This window comes from Phoxinus phoxinus (assembly GCF_949152265.1).
Source record: "Phoxinus phoxinus genome assembly, chromosome: 24".
Taxonomy (NCBI): domain Eukaryota; kingdom Metazoa; phylum Chordata; class Actinopteri; order Cypriniformes; family Leuciscidae; genus Phoxinus; species Phoxinus phoxinus.
The window spans coordinates 1026888-1046887 of record NC_136899.1 but is presented as its reverse complement, the minus strand read 5'-3'; the positions used below and the strand labels follow the sequence as shown (position 1 = coordinate 1046887).

At 42.0% G+C, this 20000-nt stretch overlaps 1 protein-coding gene across 1 annotated transcript in view; it reads right to left on the bottom strand.

Annotated features, from left to right (window-relative positions):
- Positions 1-20000, bottom strand: part of sspo (SCO-spondin) — a gene marked incomplete at its 5' end in the record, with an annotated part of 129056 nt that overhangs the window by 104440 nt on the left and 4616 nt on the right. Inside the window, 13 exon segments of the mRNA XM_079601793.1 lie at positions 4530-4782; positions 5636-5801; positions 5943-6161; positions 7486-7658; positions 9204-9327; positions 9466-9607; positions 10441-10681; positions 11415-11571; positions 12813-12938; positions 17467-17552; positions 17866-18024; positions 18631-18733; positions 19162-19362. Coding sequence (XP_079457919.1) covers positions 4530-4782; positions 5636-5801; positions 5943-6161; positions 7486-7658; positions 9204-9327; positions 9466-9607; positions 10441-10681; positions 11415-11571; positions 12813-12938; positions 17467-17552; positions 17866-18024; positions 18631-18733; positions 19162-19362 — 2150 coding nt within the window.

Here is a 20000-nt window from a genome sequence, read left to right as displayed (position 1 = left end):
TAGAAAACTGTAGAAAAGGCCTGAGGAAACACACGTTTTCTTCTTTCTTTCTATCTGCTTTCAATCGGTTTTACAACACAGCAATCATAAATCTCTTTCTGCGTCTATTCTTTTATTGTATGTGCAGTTGTTTTGTTAGGAGGTCACACAGAGGTCACACTGAGGTGTTCTTTCAGGATAGAAGGAAAGGCAAAAGAAAGGTCAACATGAGTGTTTAATAAACACTCAACCTTCAGCCCCACACACACATCTGTTCACTTATAAACGTCTGAACGTCATGCTTTAGATCAAGAGTCTGAAATCTGAAGGATCTTTTCTCTTTACTGAAGTCACTCGATGTGTAAATAATAAAATCAATAAAAAAATCTAGATTGAATAAAAAAAAATATATATATCATTTTTTTTATGTAATTTTAACAATAAAAGAATAAATCTATAAAATTAAATATAAAATAAATAAATAAAGATGAAATACATAAATCTAGAAATAAATAAATAAAGATTAAATAAATAAAGATATAAATAAATAAATTATTAAACATTTTTTTAATTTATAAAAATTAAATAAATAATTCTAGAAATAAACAAATAAAGATAAAATAAATAAATCTAGATAGAAAATAAATAATTAAATATAATTAAAAATAAATGAATAAATCTTGATAAAATAAATAATACAAATAAATAAATCTAGATAGAAAATAAATAAATAATTAAATATACTTAAAAAATGTCTTAAAATATCTTGAATGTAACTCGACACCCTTGCCTCATTTAGTACGCGCGGTTCTATGAATATGCAGATGACACACGTTGATCTGATTGGTTACAAGGTAACCACGGCTGATCAGAGGCACAAGAGATGCAATGAAATCAACCTATCCCGAGACACAGAGCCCGCGGGTCATAGAGCGACTTCATCAGATACCTCACACCTCAAACACTCGCTGAGCGCCAGGAACAGCCTAGCAACCTCGCAGAACACCCTAGCAACCTCACAGAACACCTCACACCTCAAACACTCGCTGACCGCCAGGAACAACCTAGCAACCTCGCAGAACACCCTAGCAACCTCACAGAACACCTCACACCTCAAACACTCGCTGACCGCCAGGAACAGCCTAGCAACCTCGCAGAACACCCTAGCGACCTCAGAGAACACCTCACACCTCAAACACTCGCTGACCGCCAGGAACAGCCTAGCAACCTCGCAGAACACCCTAGCAACCTCACAGAACACCTCACACCTCAAACACTCGCTGACCGCCAGGAACAGCCTAGCAACCTCGCAGAACACCCTAGCAACCTCACAGAACACCTCACACCTCAAACACTCGCTGACCGCCAGGAACAACCTAGCAACCTCGCAGAACACCCTAGCAACCTCACAGAACACCTCACACCTCAAACACTCGCTGACCGCCAGGAACAGCCTAGCAACCTCGCAGAACACCCTAGCGACCTCAGAGAACACCTCACACCTCAAACACTCGCTGACCGCCAGGAACAGCCTAGCAACCTCGCAGAACACCCTAGCAACCTCACAGAACACCTCACACCTCAAACACTCGCTGACCGCCAGGAACAGCCTAGCAACCTCGCAGAACACCCTAGCAACCTCACAGAACACCTCACACCTCAAACACTCGCTGACCGCCAGGAACAGCCTAGCAACCTCGCAGAACACCCTAGCAACCTCACAGAACACCTCACACCTCAAACACTCGCTGACCGCCAGGAACAGCCTAGCAACCTCGCAGAACACCCTAGCAACCTCACAGAACACCTCACACCTCAAACACTCGCTGACCGCCAGGAACAGCCTAGCAACCTCGCAGAACACCCTAGCAACCTCACAGAACACCTCACACCTCAAACACTCGCTGACCGCCAGGAACAGCCTAGCAACCTCAGAGAACACCCTAGCAACCTCAGAGAACACCTCACACCTCAAACACTCGCTGACCGCCAGGAACAGCCTAGCAACCTCGCAGAACACCCTAGCAACCTCACAGAACACCTCACACCTCAAACACTCGCTGACCGCCAGGAACAGCCTAGCAACCTCAGAGAACAGCCTAGCAACCTCACAGAACACCTCACACCTCAAATACTCGCTGACCGCCAGGAACAGCCTAGCAACCTCAGAGAACAGCCTAGCAACCTCAGAGAACACCCTAGCAACCTCAGAGAACACCCTAGCAACCTCACAGAACACCTCACACCTCAAACACTCACTGACCGCCAGGAACAGCCTAGCAACCTCGCAGAACACCCTAGCAACCTCACAGAACACCTCACACCTCAAATACTCGCTGACCGCCAGGAACAGCCTAGCAACCTTAGAGAACAGCCTAGCAACCTCAGAGAACACCCTAGCAACCTCAGAGAACACCCTAGCAACCTCAGAGAACACCCTAGCAACCTCACAGAACACCCTAGCAACCTCACAGAACACCTCACAGCTCAAATACTCGCTGACCGCCAGGAACAGCCTAGCAACCTCAGAGAACAGCCTAGCAACCTCAGAGAACACCCTAGCAACCTCAGAGAACACCCTAGCAACCTCACAGAACACCTCACACCTCAAACACTCGCTGACCGCCAGGAACAGCCTAGCAACCTCAGAGAACAGCCTAGCAACCTCAGAGAACACCCTAGCAACCTCACAGAACACCTCACACCTCAAACACTTGCTGACCGCCAGGAACAGCCTAGCAACTTCACAGAACAGCCTAGCAACCTCACAGAACGAACAGCCTAGCAACCTCACAGAACAGCCTAGCAACCTCACAGAACGAACAGCCTAGCAACCTCACAGAACACCCTAGCAACCGCACAGAACAGCCTAGGCTGCATTGAGACGGATAGTTTTGCACAGGCAAACATCGCTCATATTGTCTTCAGAAAAAGTAAAAATCTAGGTAATTAATGCGATTACATTATTTATAATATCAGATTATAGAAATCATGTAAGCAGGAATATAAACTAGATGTTTATCGCTCTTCACATTCTTTTCTGTTAGTCAGTGATTTTGTGTTTTTTGTGCTTTCCTCTTTGGTCCACATACTGTACATGCTTTAGTTTGAGTACAAAGGTGATTTTCTGATGAATATTTGCTGTTATCAGAGTGCAGGTGATAAAAATCAGACCCCAAACCCATAAAGAACCATAAAACAGACACGCAGTTTTTCACAACACCACCATAAAAGCCCTTGATGGGGACGACGGTCAGACAGACCGAATCTATGTTGCATAAAGGGAAAAACACAGCATAAATGAAGCTAATTTTACTAACACGAGGAATACTTGTACAATATAATTATTGAAATGGCAAAAAAAAAACTTGACCCCTTCACCGCCCTGACCTTTAACCCTGAGCTTTAACCCCTTCACTGCCCTGACCTTTAACCCCTTCACCATCCTGAGCTTTAACCCCTTCACCGCCCTGAGCTTTAACCCCTTCACCGCCCTGAGCTTTAACCCCTTCACCGCCCTGAGCTTTAACCCCTTCACCATCCTGAGCTTTAACCCCTTCACCATCCTGAGCTTTAACCCCTTCACCATCCTGAGCTTTAACCCCTTCACCATCCTGAGCTTTAACCCCTTCACCATCCTGAGCTTTAACCCCTTCACCGCCCTGAGCTTTAACCCCTTCACCATCCTGAGCTTTAACCCCTTCACCATCCTGAGCTTTAACCCCTTCACCATCCTGAGCTTTAACCCCTTCACCATCCTGAGCTTTAACCCCTTCACCATCCTGAGCTTTAACCCCTTCACCATCCTGAGCTTTAACCCCTTCACCATCCTGAGCTTTAACCCCTTCACCGCCCTGAGCTTTAACCCCTTCACCATCCTGAGCTTTAACCCCTTCACCATCCTGAGCTTTAACCCCTTCACCATCCTGAGCTTTAACCCCTTCACCATCCTGAGCTTTAACCCCTTCACCATCCTGAGCTTTAACCCCTTCACCGCCCTGAGCTTTAACCCCTTCACCATCCTGAGCTTTAACCCCTTCACCATCCTGAGCTTTAACCCCTTCACCATCCTGAGCTTTAACCCCTTCACCATCCTGAGCTTTAACCCCTTCACCGCCCTGAGCTTTAACCCCTTCACCATCCTGAGCTTTAACCCCTTCACCATCCTGAGCTTTAACCCCTTCACCGCCCTGAGCTTTAACCCCTTCACCATCCTGAGCTTTAACCCCTTCACCATCCTGAGCTTTAACCCCTTCACCATCCTGAGCTTTAACCCCTTCACCATCCTGAGCTTTAACCCCTTCACCATCCTGAGCTTTAACCCCTTCACCGCCCTGAGCTTTAACCCCTTCACCATCCTGAGCTTTAACCCCTTCACCATCCTGAGCTTTAACCCCTTCACCATCCTGAGCTTTAACCCCTTCACCATCCTGAGCTTTAACCCCTTCACCATCCTGATCTTTAACCCTTTGTTTTATTCCCTTCACCGCCCTGAGAACAAGCTTCACGTCGCCCCTCGGGAGTGAGAATCAGTCGCTGTGTTTTCCTACCAGGTGTTGCAGTTCTCCTGCCTGGTGCTTCCCGCGGGATGGATCTGGCCTCCGTGTGTGCAGGGACACATGTGGACGGGCACACACTGACCCTGGCTGTCCTGAGCCAGCCCGCCGGGACACTGACACCCCGGCACACAGTTCCCTTCGGCCTCGTCCCCCTCACAGCTCCAGCCGCTCCACAGATCGGCACAGGACGCTCCGCACGGGCGGCCGCACTCCTGATACACCTGTCCTCCAGAGCACCGCACCGCTGCAGAGTCGGAAACACACCTGAGTGACCAGATCAACTCCCAGCAATACTTCTCATATTGAAGGAGATTTTCAATCAACATTTCTCTCGTCTCTGGGAATGCATTGTAACAGCTCTCATGTCTTGTGCCACATTTAACACTAATATATATCATTTAAAGTATTTATATATTATGAATGATATATTAAATTATATTAGAACATTAAATATATTATTTAATTAATATATGTATACTATATATATATGTTTTCTTTTAATAATTATATAATTTATATTATTATATATATGTGTGTGTGTGTGTGTTTGTGTGTGTGTGTGTGTTAAATAATATAAATAATATAATTATTAAAAATATATTATATCATATTAATTAACACACGTAATACATTTTATTTAAAATATATTAATAATTATATTCAATAATTTTATGTTATCATGTAACATGTAATATTTGCATCTTAAGATTAAACCGTTTCTTACAGCCGAACGTGTGATTTCACCACTCTGACTGTCATATATAAAACTGAATATTAATATTATTTTAAATAATGTATATTATTATATATTAAATTATATCATTATTTTGTATATATATATAAATACACACACATGCCTGTATATATTTAAGAAGAATTTGTTATTTATGTATACAATATTTATATATAATATAAATTATGTATAAATATATATACATACAAATATTTCTTAAATATATACATGCATGTGTGTGTATTTATGTATACAAAATAATTATACACAATACACACACCGATTATGTAAACACAAACTTTTATTTTGGATGTGATTAATCGTTGCGCAGCACTAATAATATTAACATTAAAGCGTTTCTTACAGCAGAATGTGTGGTTCCTCCAGCTGACCGGCGCCCCCTCCTGGGCGCACTGACGGGCGAACGCGGCGAGGACGATGCATTGGCACGACTTCTGCGGGTCGCAGCCACACACTTCACTGAGACACACACGCATGTACGGCTCTCGGTCCACCACGTCATGACACGCCTGCAAGACACACACCTTTCCATCAGCACCTGACCAATTAATACAAGCACTTCCCTTCTCTATTCTATTTGTTCTGGTTTTCCTGATAAAAACAAACAAACAAACGTTGCTATGTGTGCTAGACTAACTGAGCACACTGACCTGAAACACTGAGCTGTGAATCACAGAGCACACACTCTCTGCGTACTGTCTCCGCTGGGTGTACATCCCGCAGGGGTCAGAGGTCATCGCTGAGGGCAAAGGGCAGGAGCCCGTTCTGAATTTGGCGGCAAATGAAGACACGCTGTTCTCGACGTCACCCTCGGGTGTGGTGAAATCATCATGCTGACTCCAGGTCAGAGTGCCACACAATCCTCGAACCTGACATCACAACAAACAGTCACATGACCAACCAGTTAGTTGAGTTACTAACCAGCTTCAGCTACCAAATTCTGTTGTTAAGGGCCGTTCACACCAAGAACGATAACGATAACTATAACGATAACTATAGCGATAACTATAACGCTAACGATAACTATAACGATAACTATATTTGCATTCACACCAAGAACGATAACTATAGCGATAACTATAGCGATAACTATAACGCTAACTATAACTATAACGATAACTATAACGATAACTATATTTGCGTTCACACCAAGAACGATAACGATAACTATAAGGGTAACTATAGCGATAACTATAACGATAACTATAGCGATAACTATATTTGCGTTCACACCAAGAACGATAACTATAACGATAACTATAACGATAACTATAGCGATAACTTTAGCGATAACTATAGCGATAACTATAACGATAACTATATTTGCGTTCACACCAAGAACGATAACTATAATGATAACTATAACGATAACTATAACGATAACTATATTTGCGTTCACACCAAGAACGATAACTATAACGATAACTATAGCGATAACTATAACGATAACTATAATGATAACTATAGTGTTAACTATATTTGCGTTCACACCAAGAACGATAACTATAACAATAACTATAACGATAACTATAGCGATAACTATAGCGATAACTATAACGATAACTATATTTGCGTTCACACCAAGAACGATAACTATAGCGATAACTATAGCGATAACTATAGCGATAACTATAGCGATAACTATAACGATAACTAAAACGATAACTATAGCGATAACTATAGCGATAACTATAGCGATAACTATAACGATAACTATAACGATAACTATAACGATAACTAAAACGATAACTATAGCGATAACTATAGCGATAACTATAGCGATAACTATAACGATAACTATAACGATAACGATAACTATAGCGATAACTATAACGATAACTATAACGATAACTATAACGATAACTATAGCGATAACTATAGCGATAACTATAACGATAACTAAAACGATAACTATAGCGATAACTATAACGATAACTATAGCGATAACTATAACGATAACTAAAACGATAACTATATCTGCGTCCACACCAAAGAAAGATAACGGTCTGTTTATTCTTGCGCTCTGCGGTTTCAAAGTGACTCCTTTTCACTCCCTTAATATTGAGAACGATTTTTAGAACTATATCTTTATCGTTATCGTCCTTGGTGTGACCGGGCCTTTAGAATCCATATTCTATTATTAGAATCTGTAAATAAATAAAGACTGAAGAGTTTTGTGTGTTATTGTGGTACCTTATGAGCAAACCCCGGCTGTAGGGTGATGAGGAGAAGAGGCCCGTCCAGATGCCACATCAGTCGAGCGCCGAACGCCTGGATCAGCACAACACTCGAGGAAGCCCTGCGGACCATCAGATCTCCTGTGATCACCGGCAGGAGCTCTCGCTGACCGTTCACCAGCACTGAGCCTGATCACAGATCACACTCTTCTCATCAGCTTTTTTTTCGCTGGTTTATGTTCTTGTGGCAATCTCTGTTTTATATTGTATGGTAAAGCTTTGTGGAAGATAAAAGTAACTAGAGTAAAATGAAATACATTTGTGTATAAATAAAATATCTAGATAAGATAAAATGAATGAATCACAAAAATCATAATAAATCAAAATCATTCAAATTAAACTAACTATGGATGGATCAAGAATGGATGGGTAGACAGATGGATGGATGAAGAGAAAAGAGACAGATGGATGGATGGACAGATGGATGGATGATTGGATTGGTAGACGGATGGATGGATGGATGGATGGATGAAGAGACCAGAGGCGGATGGATGATGGATGGATGGATGGATGGATGAAGAGACCAGAGGCGGATGGATGATGGATGGATGGATGGATGGATGAAGAGAGCAGAGGCGGATGGATGATGGATGGATGGATGGATGAAGAGAGCAGAGGCGGATGGATGATGGATGGATGGATGGATGGATGAAGAGAGCAGAGGCGGATGGATGATGGATGGATGGATGGATGGATGGATGGATGGATGGACAGATGGATGGATGATTTGATGGGTAGACGGACGGATGGATGGATGGATGGATAGACGGATGGATGGATGAATGGATGGATGGACAGATGGATGGATGGATGGATGGATGGATAGACGGATGGATGGATGAATGGAGGGATGGATGGACGGATGGACAGATGGATGGATGATTGGATGGGTAGACGGACGGATGGATGGATGGATGGATGGATGGATGGATGGATGGATGGATAGACGGATGGATGGATGAATGGATGGATGGACAGATGGATGGATGGATGGATGGATGGATGGATAGACGGATGGATGGATGAATGGTAGGATGGACAGATGGATGGATGATTGGATGGGTAGACGGACGGATGGATGGATAGACGGATGGATGAATGGAGGGATGGACAGATGGATGTATGATTGGATGGGTAGACGGACAGATGGATGGATGGACAGATGGATGGAAGATTGGATGGGTAGACGGACGGATGGATGGATGGATGGATAGACGGATGGATGGATGAATGGAGGGATGGATGGACGGATGGACAGATGGATGGATGATTGGATGGGTAGACGGACGGATGGATGGATGGATGGATGGATAGACGGATGGATGGATGAATGGAGGGATGGATGGATGGATGGATGGATGGATGGATGGATGGATGGATAGACGGATGGATGGATGAATGGAGGGATGGATGGATGGATGGACAGATGGATGGATGATTGGATGGGTAGATGGACGGATGGATGGATGGATGGATAGACGGATGGATGAATGGAGGGATGGACAGATGGATGGATGATTGGATGGGTAGACGGACAGATGGATGGATGGACAGATGGATGGATGAAGAGAGCAGAGATGGATGGACAGATGGTGAGACAGCAGCATGGATGGGTAGATGGACGGATGGATGGATGGATGGATGGATGGACAGATGAAGAGAGAGATGTATGACCTGAGTCAGTGAGCGTGAGTGTAGTCGTCAGCACAGTGACCCTCAGCTCTCTCAGACACCCAGCAGATCCTCCTGAACACTGTCCTGCACTGATGCCCACGCTCAGCTTCTGGTCCACGAAGTCCTGCAAACACACACAGATGATCTCAAAGCCCTCCACAAACACACACACACACACACACACACACACACACACACACACACACAGATGATCTCAAACCCCTCCACACACACAGATCCCGTGTGCTCCTCAGTGACTGACCTCGACGGCTGTGAACTGGCAGTCTCCGCTCTGAAGGCTGAATCTCTTCTGGTCGAATGTTGTGACGTGCATCGCTCCAATCACAGCACACTGAGCTTCACATCTCTCTCCAGAACACTCCCACTGACCGGCTCCACACACACTACAACACACACACACACACACACCAGTGAGAACCAAGCGGCAACCTTTCGGTCTCTCTCTTGAATCCAACACTGAGTGATTACACTGCAGTTCCTCCACTGGCCACTAGAGGCCGGCTGCAGAAGAGACTCAGTTCCATAGACCCGCATGTTAAAATGCCCAACTTTACAGCAGAATAAAACATGTTTACACCCTGGTCCAAAAATAGGTTTTGGTCTATATAGCTAATTTTGCCCTTCATGACGACTGTGAGGGGGGGTCATTTCTTTATAACTCATCCGTTTAAATGATATTAAACCTTAAAGTTCTGCATAATTAAGGGCGTGGCCGCTTGAGTGACAGGTGGATTGCCGCTGATGTCACTCCAAGCCGTTTGTCTGCTGTCTGCGACGCCCCCCCCCCACATTTGTACTTTAATGGGCGTTCCTCAAGTTAACCGCTATGGGCGTGGTTTTGAGCCAGCGGCGAATGTTGACCAAAGGACCCGCGAGAGACGTCCCCCGTCTCCATGTGCTCTACTTCTATTGGATAGTCGCGTCGCGTTCAACGGATTCAAAACTAACTTTACTTTATTCTAGAGCTGCTGTAAAGCCAAAACAATCTCGACACCGTTCTAACAGAAAACTAAAAACGTTTAAAGTGTTCTGGCCGCTCATTTGCACGACAGCAGTGTTTGGTGCTCGAGAACACACACTCTAAAACAGGATCCAAGGAGCAAGTTTTGAAAATGTTATCATCTCCGTGTAAACTTCAAAAACGTGAATCTGTGAAAACGCTGACGCATATCACGTTTGTCTAATGTGACGCAGCGCGTGGTGCCGCTGGACCCACCATGTGTTGCACCGCTGTCTGATGGCGTCTCCGGCGCTGTACGTGCGGCGCCGGTGGGAACAGGGGCAGTCGACCCGCCGCACACACTGACCCGCGTGCAGGACCAGCCCCGGCGCACACTCACACCCCCCCACACACTCCTCCCGACACTGACCCGCCGCCGGCGGACCGGGAGACGAGCAGCTCGCGGGACAGGACGACACGCAGTCCGAGAACACCTGACCGCGCGGACAGGCTCGCTCTGCGGACGCAAACAACAACGATTATTGTGTTTTACCTTTGCAAATAACAGCCGTTATCACTGTTACACAAACACAATACATGTAGCGTGCATAGAAAGAGAGAAATATACATATATATATATATAAAGAAATGTGAAATTATAAACAAAATAAAAAATATATAAAAATAATATATAATAAATACATTTTATATATTAATAATTATATATATAATTTATTTAGAGACAGGTTTGTTTATTATTTTTTATTTATATTTATATTAATATAATTTATTTTAATGTAATTTGTATTTATTTATTTATTTTAATCTATGTATTTATTTTAATCTAATTCAAATTTTATTTATTTGAGAGAGATACCGCCATATACTCTTGTTCACCTATCTATTTTTATTAAAAAATAAATATATTCTTAACTATTTTTTATCCATGTATCCATAATCTGAAATACATAAAATAAAAATAATACAAATAATAACATTAAACTTTAAACAATTTTTTCAGCTGCTTTAAGGATTTTAAAGTATTTTTTTAATGAAACAAAAAATGGCTCAACTTTAAGAAATCTAAATTTTTTATATTTAGTAAAATATATAAATTATATATTTTTTATTACTATTTTATTTATTAGGTTTTGTTTTTATATTTTAAATTATATTCTAATGTTATCCATGAGATTTTTTTAGCGCCAACAGAAGTCAGTTTAGGAGGAAGTAAATATTATGATTATTACCACAGAAGCCGGCGGCCCTCCAGCGGATGATGACGTGTTGCGTCGCACACTCGCGCACGTAGCTGGCTAGCGTATCGCACAGCGCCGTCTCTCTCTCGCCCACATCCAGACTGCAGAACAGATACAGACACGTGTCGATATACGGGCCGGGGTCCACCTGAGCGAAGGCCAGATGTTAGTCAGGAACAGTGTTGAGTAATGAGTTTCAAGCAACTAGAGTTATGTAATCAGATTACTTTTTCAAGTAACTAGAGTTATGTAATCAGATTACTTTTTCAAGTAACTAGAGTTATGTAATCAGATTGCTTTTTCAAGTAACTAGAGTTATGTAATCAGATTACTTTTTCAAGTAACTAGAGTTATGTAATCAGATTACTTTTTCAAGTAACTAGACTTATGTAATCAGATTGCTTTTTCAAGTAACTAGACTTATGTAATCAGATTGCTTTTTCAAGTAACTAGAGTTATGTAATCAGATTACTTTTTCAAGTAACTAGACTTATGTAATCAGATTGCTTTTTCAAGTAACTAGACTTATGTAATCAGATTGCTTTTTCAAGTAACTAGACTTATGTAATCAGATTACTTTTTCAAGTAACTAGTAACGTAACGCATTACTTTTCCAATTTACAACAAAATATCTGAGTTACTTTTTCAAATAAGGATGGTTATTGTAATCTAGACTAAATGTGAGCATTTACTCATCTCACTTGCACACAAAAAAAAGATTCAATATTCCTCAAAATGAATAAAATCTGTGAAATGCAGAATCAGAATACTATGCAAACCTCCAATAACTAAATATGTTAAATAAAACTTACATTTTAATGCATTTAATCTCACTTTATTGATGAATGTATGTACTTGCTTCTGACCTGATGATTCAGTTAAACCATAAGCAAAAATTTATATTGATTTTTTAGTTTTTATTGGTAAAGTGTATACGGGTCCTATTGTTCCGTTATCCAGAATATCATCAGCTGAAGGTTTGCTTGAGCGGCGCCCTCTACTGTACAGGAGTCAATCTGCATTTCCTTCAGCCGGAGGATTATTATTTCACTTTTAGTGTGAAAGGGTCTTTACATTTGCCCAAAAATATAACTTTTTTTTATAATAAAAAAAAACAAGCCCAGCTGGAAAAAAAGAAACGCAAAAGTAACGTAATACTTTTCTAAAAATTAACTAAGTAATGCAATTACTTAGTTACTTTTTAAAGGGAGTAACGCAATATTGTAACGCATTACTGTAACGCAACACCGGTCAGGAAGCGCGTTAATCGATCTAGTGTTTCCTGTAAACTTTAGGAGATTTCCTCATTCTATGTAAAGCGCTTTGAGTGAACAGAAAAGCTCTATATAAATGAAACGAATTATTATTATATTATTATTATGATCTGACCTGGTGATGGCAGTGTGAGAAGGGGTTTTCCTTCAGACGATGACATGATGTTTCCGCGTCGCGGCGTAGAGAAACGTCACTCGAGAGATCACAGCTGTGGCCCAGCTCCGCGGCATCACTACACACCTGTGTTACACAACAACACAACACAACACAACCTAACTCAGCAGCATCACTACACACCTGTGTTACACAACACAACAACACAACACAACTCAGCAGCATCACTACACACCTGTGTTACACAACACAACACAGCAGCATCACTACACACCTGTGTTACACAACACAACACAACTCAGCAGCATCACTACACACCTGTGTTACACAACAACACAACACAACTCAGCAGCATCACTACACACCTGTGTTACACAACAACACAACACAACTCCGCAGCATCACTACACAACTGTGTTACACAACAACACAACACAACTCAGCAGCATCACTACACACCTGTGTTACAAAACAACACAACACAACTCAGCAGCATCACTACACACCTGTGTTACACAACAACACAACACAACTCAGCAGCATCACTACACACCTGTGTTACACAACAACACAACACAACACAACTCCGCAGCATCACTACACAACTGTGTTACACAACAACACAACACAACTCAGCAGCATCACTACACACCTGTGTTACACAACAACACAACACAACACAACTCAGCAGCATCACTACACACCTGTGTTACACAACAACACAACACAACTCAGCAGCATCACTACACACCTGTGTTACACAACAACACAACACAACACAACACAACTCAGCAGCATCACTACACACCTGTGTTACACAACACAACACAACACAACTCAGCAGCATCACTACACACCTGTGTTACACAACACAACACAACACAACTCAGCAGCATCACTACACACCTGTGTTACACAACAACACAACACAACTCCGCAGCATCACTACACACCTGTGTTACACAACAACACAACACAACTCAGCAGCATCACTACACACCTGTGTTACACAACAACACAACACAACTCAGCAGCATCACTACACACCTGTGTTACACAACAACACAACACAACACAACACAACTCCGCAGCATCACTACACACCTGTGTTACACAACAACACAACACAACTCAGCAGCATCACTACACACCTGTGTTACACAACACAACACAACTCAGCAGCATCACTACACACCTGTGTTACACAACACAACACAACTCAGCAGCATCACTACACACCTGTGTTACACAACAACACAACACAACACAACTCCGCAGCATCACTACACACCTGTGTTACACAACAACACAACACAACTCAGCAGCATCACTACACACCTGTGTTACACAACAACACAACACAACTCAGCAGCATCACTACACACCTGTGTTACACAACAACACAACACAACTCAGCAGCATCACTACACATCTGTGTTACACAACACAACACAACTCAGCAGCATCACTACACACCTGTGTTACACAACAACACAACACAACACAACTCCGCAGCATCACTACACACCTGTGTTACACAACAACACAACACAACTCAGCAGCATCACTACACACCTGTGTTACACAACAACACAACACAACTCCGCAGCATCACTACACACCTGTGTTACACAACAACACAACTCCGCAGCATCACTACACACCTGTGTTACACAACAACACAACACAACTCAGCAGCATTACTACACACCTGTGTTACACAACAACACAACACAACACAACTCAGCAGCATCACTATACACACCTGTGTTACACAACAACACAACGCAACACAACTCAGCAGCATCACTACACACCTGTGTTACACAACAACACAACACAACACAACTCAGCAGCATCACTACACACCTGTGTTACACAACAACACAACACAACTCAGCAGCATCACTACACACCTGTGTTACACAACACAACACAACACAACACAACACAACACAACTCAGCAGCATCACTACACACCTGTGTTACACAACAACACAACACAACTCAGCAGCATCACTACACAACTGTGTTACACAACAACACAACACAACTCAGCAGCATCACTACACACCTGTGTTACACAACACAACACAACACAACAGCATCACTACACACCTGTGTTACACAACAACACAACACAACACAACACAACTCAGCAGCATCACTACACACCTGTGTTACACAACAACACAACACAACACAACTTAGCAGCATCACTATACACACCTGTGTTACACAACAACACAACACAACACAACACAACTCAGCAGCATCACTACACACCTGTGTTACACAACACAACAACACAACACAGCAGCATCACTACACACCTGTGTTACACAACAACACAACACAACTCAGCAGCATCACTACACACCTGTGTTACACAACACAACAACACAGCAGCATCACTACACACCTGTGTTACACAACAACACAACACAACACAGCAGCATCACTACACACCTGTGTTACACAACACAACACAACTAAACTCAGCAGCATCACTACACACCTGTGTTACACAACACAACACAACTCAGCAGCATCACTACACACCTGTGTTACACAACACAACTCAGCAGCATCACTACACACCTGTGTTACAGAACACAACACAACACAACTCAGCAGCATCACTACACACCTGTGTTACACAACAACACAACACAACTCAGCAGCATCACTACACACCTGTGTTACACAACAACACAACTCAGCAGCATCACTATACACACCTGTTACACAACAACACAACACAACACAACTCAGCAGCATCACTACACACCTGTGTTACACAACACAACACAACTCAGCAGCATCACTACACACCTGTGTTACACAACAACACAACACAACTCAGCAGCATCACTACACACCTGTGTTACACAACAACACAACACAACACAGCAGCATCACTACACACCTGTGTTACACAACACAATACAACTCAGCAGCATCACTACACACCTGTGTTGCACAACACAACTCAGCAGCATCACTACACACCTGTGTTACACAACAACACAACACAACACAACTCAGCAGCATCACTACACACCTGTGTTACACAACAACACAACACAACACAACTCAGCAGCATCACTACACACCTGTGTTACACAACACAACACAACACAACACAACTCAGCAGCATCACTACACACCTGTGTTACACAACAACACAACACAACTCAGCAGCATCACTACACACCTGTGTTACACAACAACACAACACAACACAGCAGCATCAATACACACCTGTGTTACACAACACAACTAAACTCAGCAGCATCACTACACACCTGTGTTACACAACACAACACAACTCAGCAGCATCACTACACACCTGTGTTACACAACACAACACAACTCAGCAGCATCACTACACACCTGTGTTACACAACACAACACAACTCAGCAGCATCACTACACACCTGTGTTACACAACAACACAACACAACACAGCAGCATCACTACACACCTGTGTTACACAACACAACACAACACAACTCAGCAGCATCACTACACACCTGTGTTACACAACACAACTCAGCAGCATCACTACACACCTGTGTTACACAACAACACAACACAACACAACTCAGCAGCATCACTACACACCTGTGTTACACAACAACACAACACAACACAACTCAGCAGCATCACTACACACCTGTGTTACACAACACAACACAACTCAGCAGCATCACTACACACCTGTGTTACACAACAACACAACACAACTCAGCAGCATCACTACACACCTGTGTTACACAACAACACAACACAACACAACACAACACAACTCAGCAGCATCACTACACACCTGTGTTACACAACACAACAACACAACACAGCAGCATCACTACACACCTATGTTACACAACAACACAACACAACTCAGCAGCATCACTACACACCTGTGTTACACAACACAACAACACAACTCAGCAGCATCACTACACACCTGTTTTACACAACACAACACAACTCAGCAGCATCACTACACACCTGTGTTACACAACAACACAACACAACACAACTCAGAAGCATCACTACACACCTGTGTTACACAACACAACACAACACAACTCAGCAGCATCACTACACACCTGTGTTACACAACAACACAACACAACTCAGCAGCATCACTACAGACCTGTGTTACACAACAACACAACACAACACAACTCAGCAGCATCACTACACACCTGTGTTACACAACAACACAACACAACACAACTCAGAAGCATCACTACACACCTGTGTTACACAACACAACACAACTCAGCAGCATCACTACACACCTGTGTTACACAACAACACAACACAACTCAGCAGCATCACTACAGACCTGTGTTACACAACAACACAACACAACACAACTCAGCAGCATCACTACACACCTGTGTTACACAACAACACAACACAACTCAGCAGCATCACTACAGACCTGTGTTACACAACACAACAACACAACACAACACAACTCAGCAGCATCACTACATGCTTACATCCAAAACAGGGTATAAGGTCATTTTTAAAATACATGATTATGCAAACATAGCTAATTCTATTTAGTAGCCTTACTGCCCTGTTTTTTTTATCAATCAATTGTATGTAAATACTTAAAGACGTCGTGTCCCACCTGGCCTTGCTGATCTTGTACGCGCCATGAGTTTCCAAAGCTGGCGGCGTACTGAGACACACTTCCACCGCTGGTAGTGAAGTCATCTGTAGAAAATGAAAATGTTGCATAGAACCATGCATGAAAAACATTGAAAATGCATGAAAAAGATTTTTCAAAATTGTAAATGATTATGAAAGTAAATGAAAGTAATTTTTACATTGAAACACTATTTAATCCTTTTTACATAAAAAATTCATGTTTAACTCAATGTTACACAATTTCTGTGTGACAATAGTTTATTTTAAATATAGGAAAGCATGAAAACACACACTCAAAATGCAGAAGAAATGATATAATATGTCAGAATTTGGTAACTTTATTTCTGCAATCTTTCCAAACCAAGCCAGACGTTCTCACCATCTGGGTTGTTGTTGTAAACTCCGCAAAGCCCCCTAGTGGCCGCGATGTGTTCTGCGGTGACGGTCAGGTAGACGGTGTTCTCCATGTCGAACTTCAGTCTGACGCCCAAACCGCTCTCCACAAACAGAAAGTCACCCAGCCAGTGAACGCTGACTCCTGACGACACACACACGTCACCAGAAACACACTTCAATATATTTCATTCACAAAACATATACATATATATACTTAGCCAATAACATGAAGTGTAACAGCAAATAGGAGGTCACACCCCAAACCGTGTAATCATCGTTAACTAAGATAGATAAGATAGATAAAAACTTTATTTATCCCCAAGGGGAAATTTAGAAGTTACAGCAGCATAAACAGGACAAAAACAAATATTACACTTAAGAAGACAAAAAAACATATCGCAACTTCGTATTCCAAAATGTAATTATGTAGGGAGACCAAAAAACATTGTAGCAGATATATCATTAAATATAAATGAAAAAAAGTGTAATAAATAAATAAATATCCTAAATATAAGTATGGGTAAATATACTCTCCTAAAAATGTTTAACTATTAAAAACATTTTACCTACTAAAAATGTACTTTTTTACTAAAATTTACTTCTATTTAAACTATTTTTAAAAAATGTTTATTGAAATATAGCTAAAAAATAAAAAAATAAAAAAATAAACGTATGCCACTGGATAAAGATGAGTTTTTCAGCTGCAATACAGAACATAATATAGTATCAGGAATGAAGCGCCTCTCACCGTTTCTGAAGAGCGGTTCACCCTCCGGTAGAGATAAACCATTAACCGTCATGTTTCCTTTGTGAATAGAGACCAAGCCAAGACCCAACATCATCCGCAGACCCTAAAACACAGAACAAACCACATAAACAACAGCCAAGATGACCACCTGTCAATCAACAATCATAATCAATATAATAACATCCCAAACTCCCAAAACCAATAACACTTTCTGTATCATCGAGGTTCAAGATAAGCTCATACTATGACCAACAGAAACCAGCTGTAGAAACAAACGTCACATCTGTTTGAGACAAATGATATGTTTTGTTCATTGGTCTGTTCATAATGACTTTGAACAACTTGAAACCAGATGCAAAAGATGAGTGTTGTGTTCTGATTATTTTCTTGAATTGGCCGATCTGTGAGTCTCAAACGAAGTTTCCTGGTGCTAATCGTACAGCTTTAAACGTTATGCTCCATTTTGAGATCATGTTGACTTCTAAAGAGGCGTTTGTGGGAATATAACTCTCAGCGAGTGTGTGTTTGTACCTTGCGACAGTGTCCCACAGCGTCACACACGGAGCTGGTGTACACGGCCCAGGTCCCGTCAGTGGATGAGGCCAACAGGTACGTGCAACTGCCCTGGAAGTGGAAGTGCTTCCGGTCAAAGGTGCGGTAGTGTGTCCCGCCCCAGCTCATACAGGTGCCGGACGCCTGCGGGTCGCGGACGCCACGGATGACCGGAGAAGACCTGACGTCTGAGGGGGACACACAGAAACACACTCTAATAAATTCAATTCAATTCACATTTATTTGTACAGTGCTTTTCACAATACACATCAATTCAAAGCAGCTTTTTAGTCCATATTACAATTTACAGTGTTATCAGAGGAAACTGTATCTCAGAAATGTACATATACAAAATCACAGTTAGTGAAAAATGTATTAATTTAAACAATGTAATAATTTAATGCAGAAAGAATGAGCTCATTGAAGTAATGAATAATGTAATGAGTTTCATTTGTTTATGACTTACAAATATGCATCACTTTTTACGTTAATGTTAAAACTTTGTGTTTTAAATTAATGGAAATTTTATATTAATAAATGTGCATATAAAGTGCCCTATTAAGCTATTTTAACAGTTGCTAATGTTGTTTCTGAGTCTCCTACACCAGATCCACATTCACACAAGCTCAACAACACATTAATGTCCTCATAATCTCCACTGCAGCGTCAGCTCTGTTCTCTCAGTCTCCGAAACACTTCGTCTCTCTAAGCCCCGCCTCTCTGAGAGCTGCTCTGCTCTGATTGGCCAGATTCAGTCTCTCTAAGCCCCGCCTCTCTGAGAGCTGCTCTGCTCTGATTGGCCAGATTCAGTCTCTCTA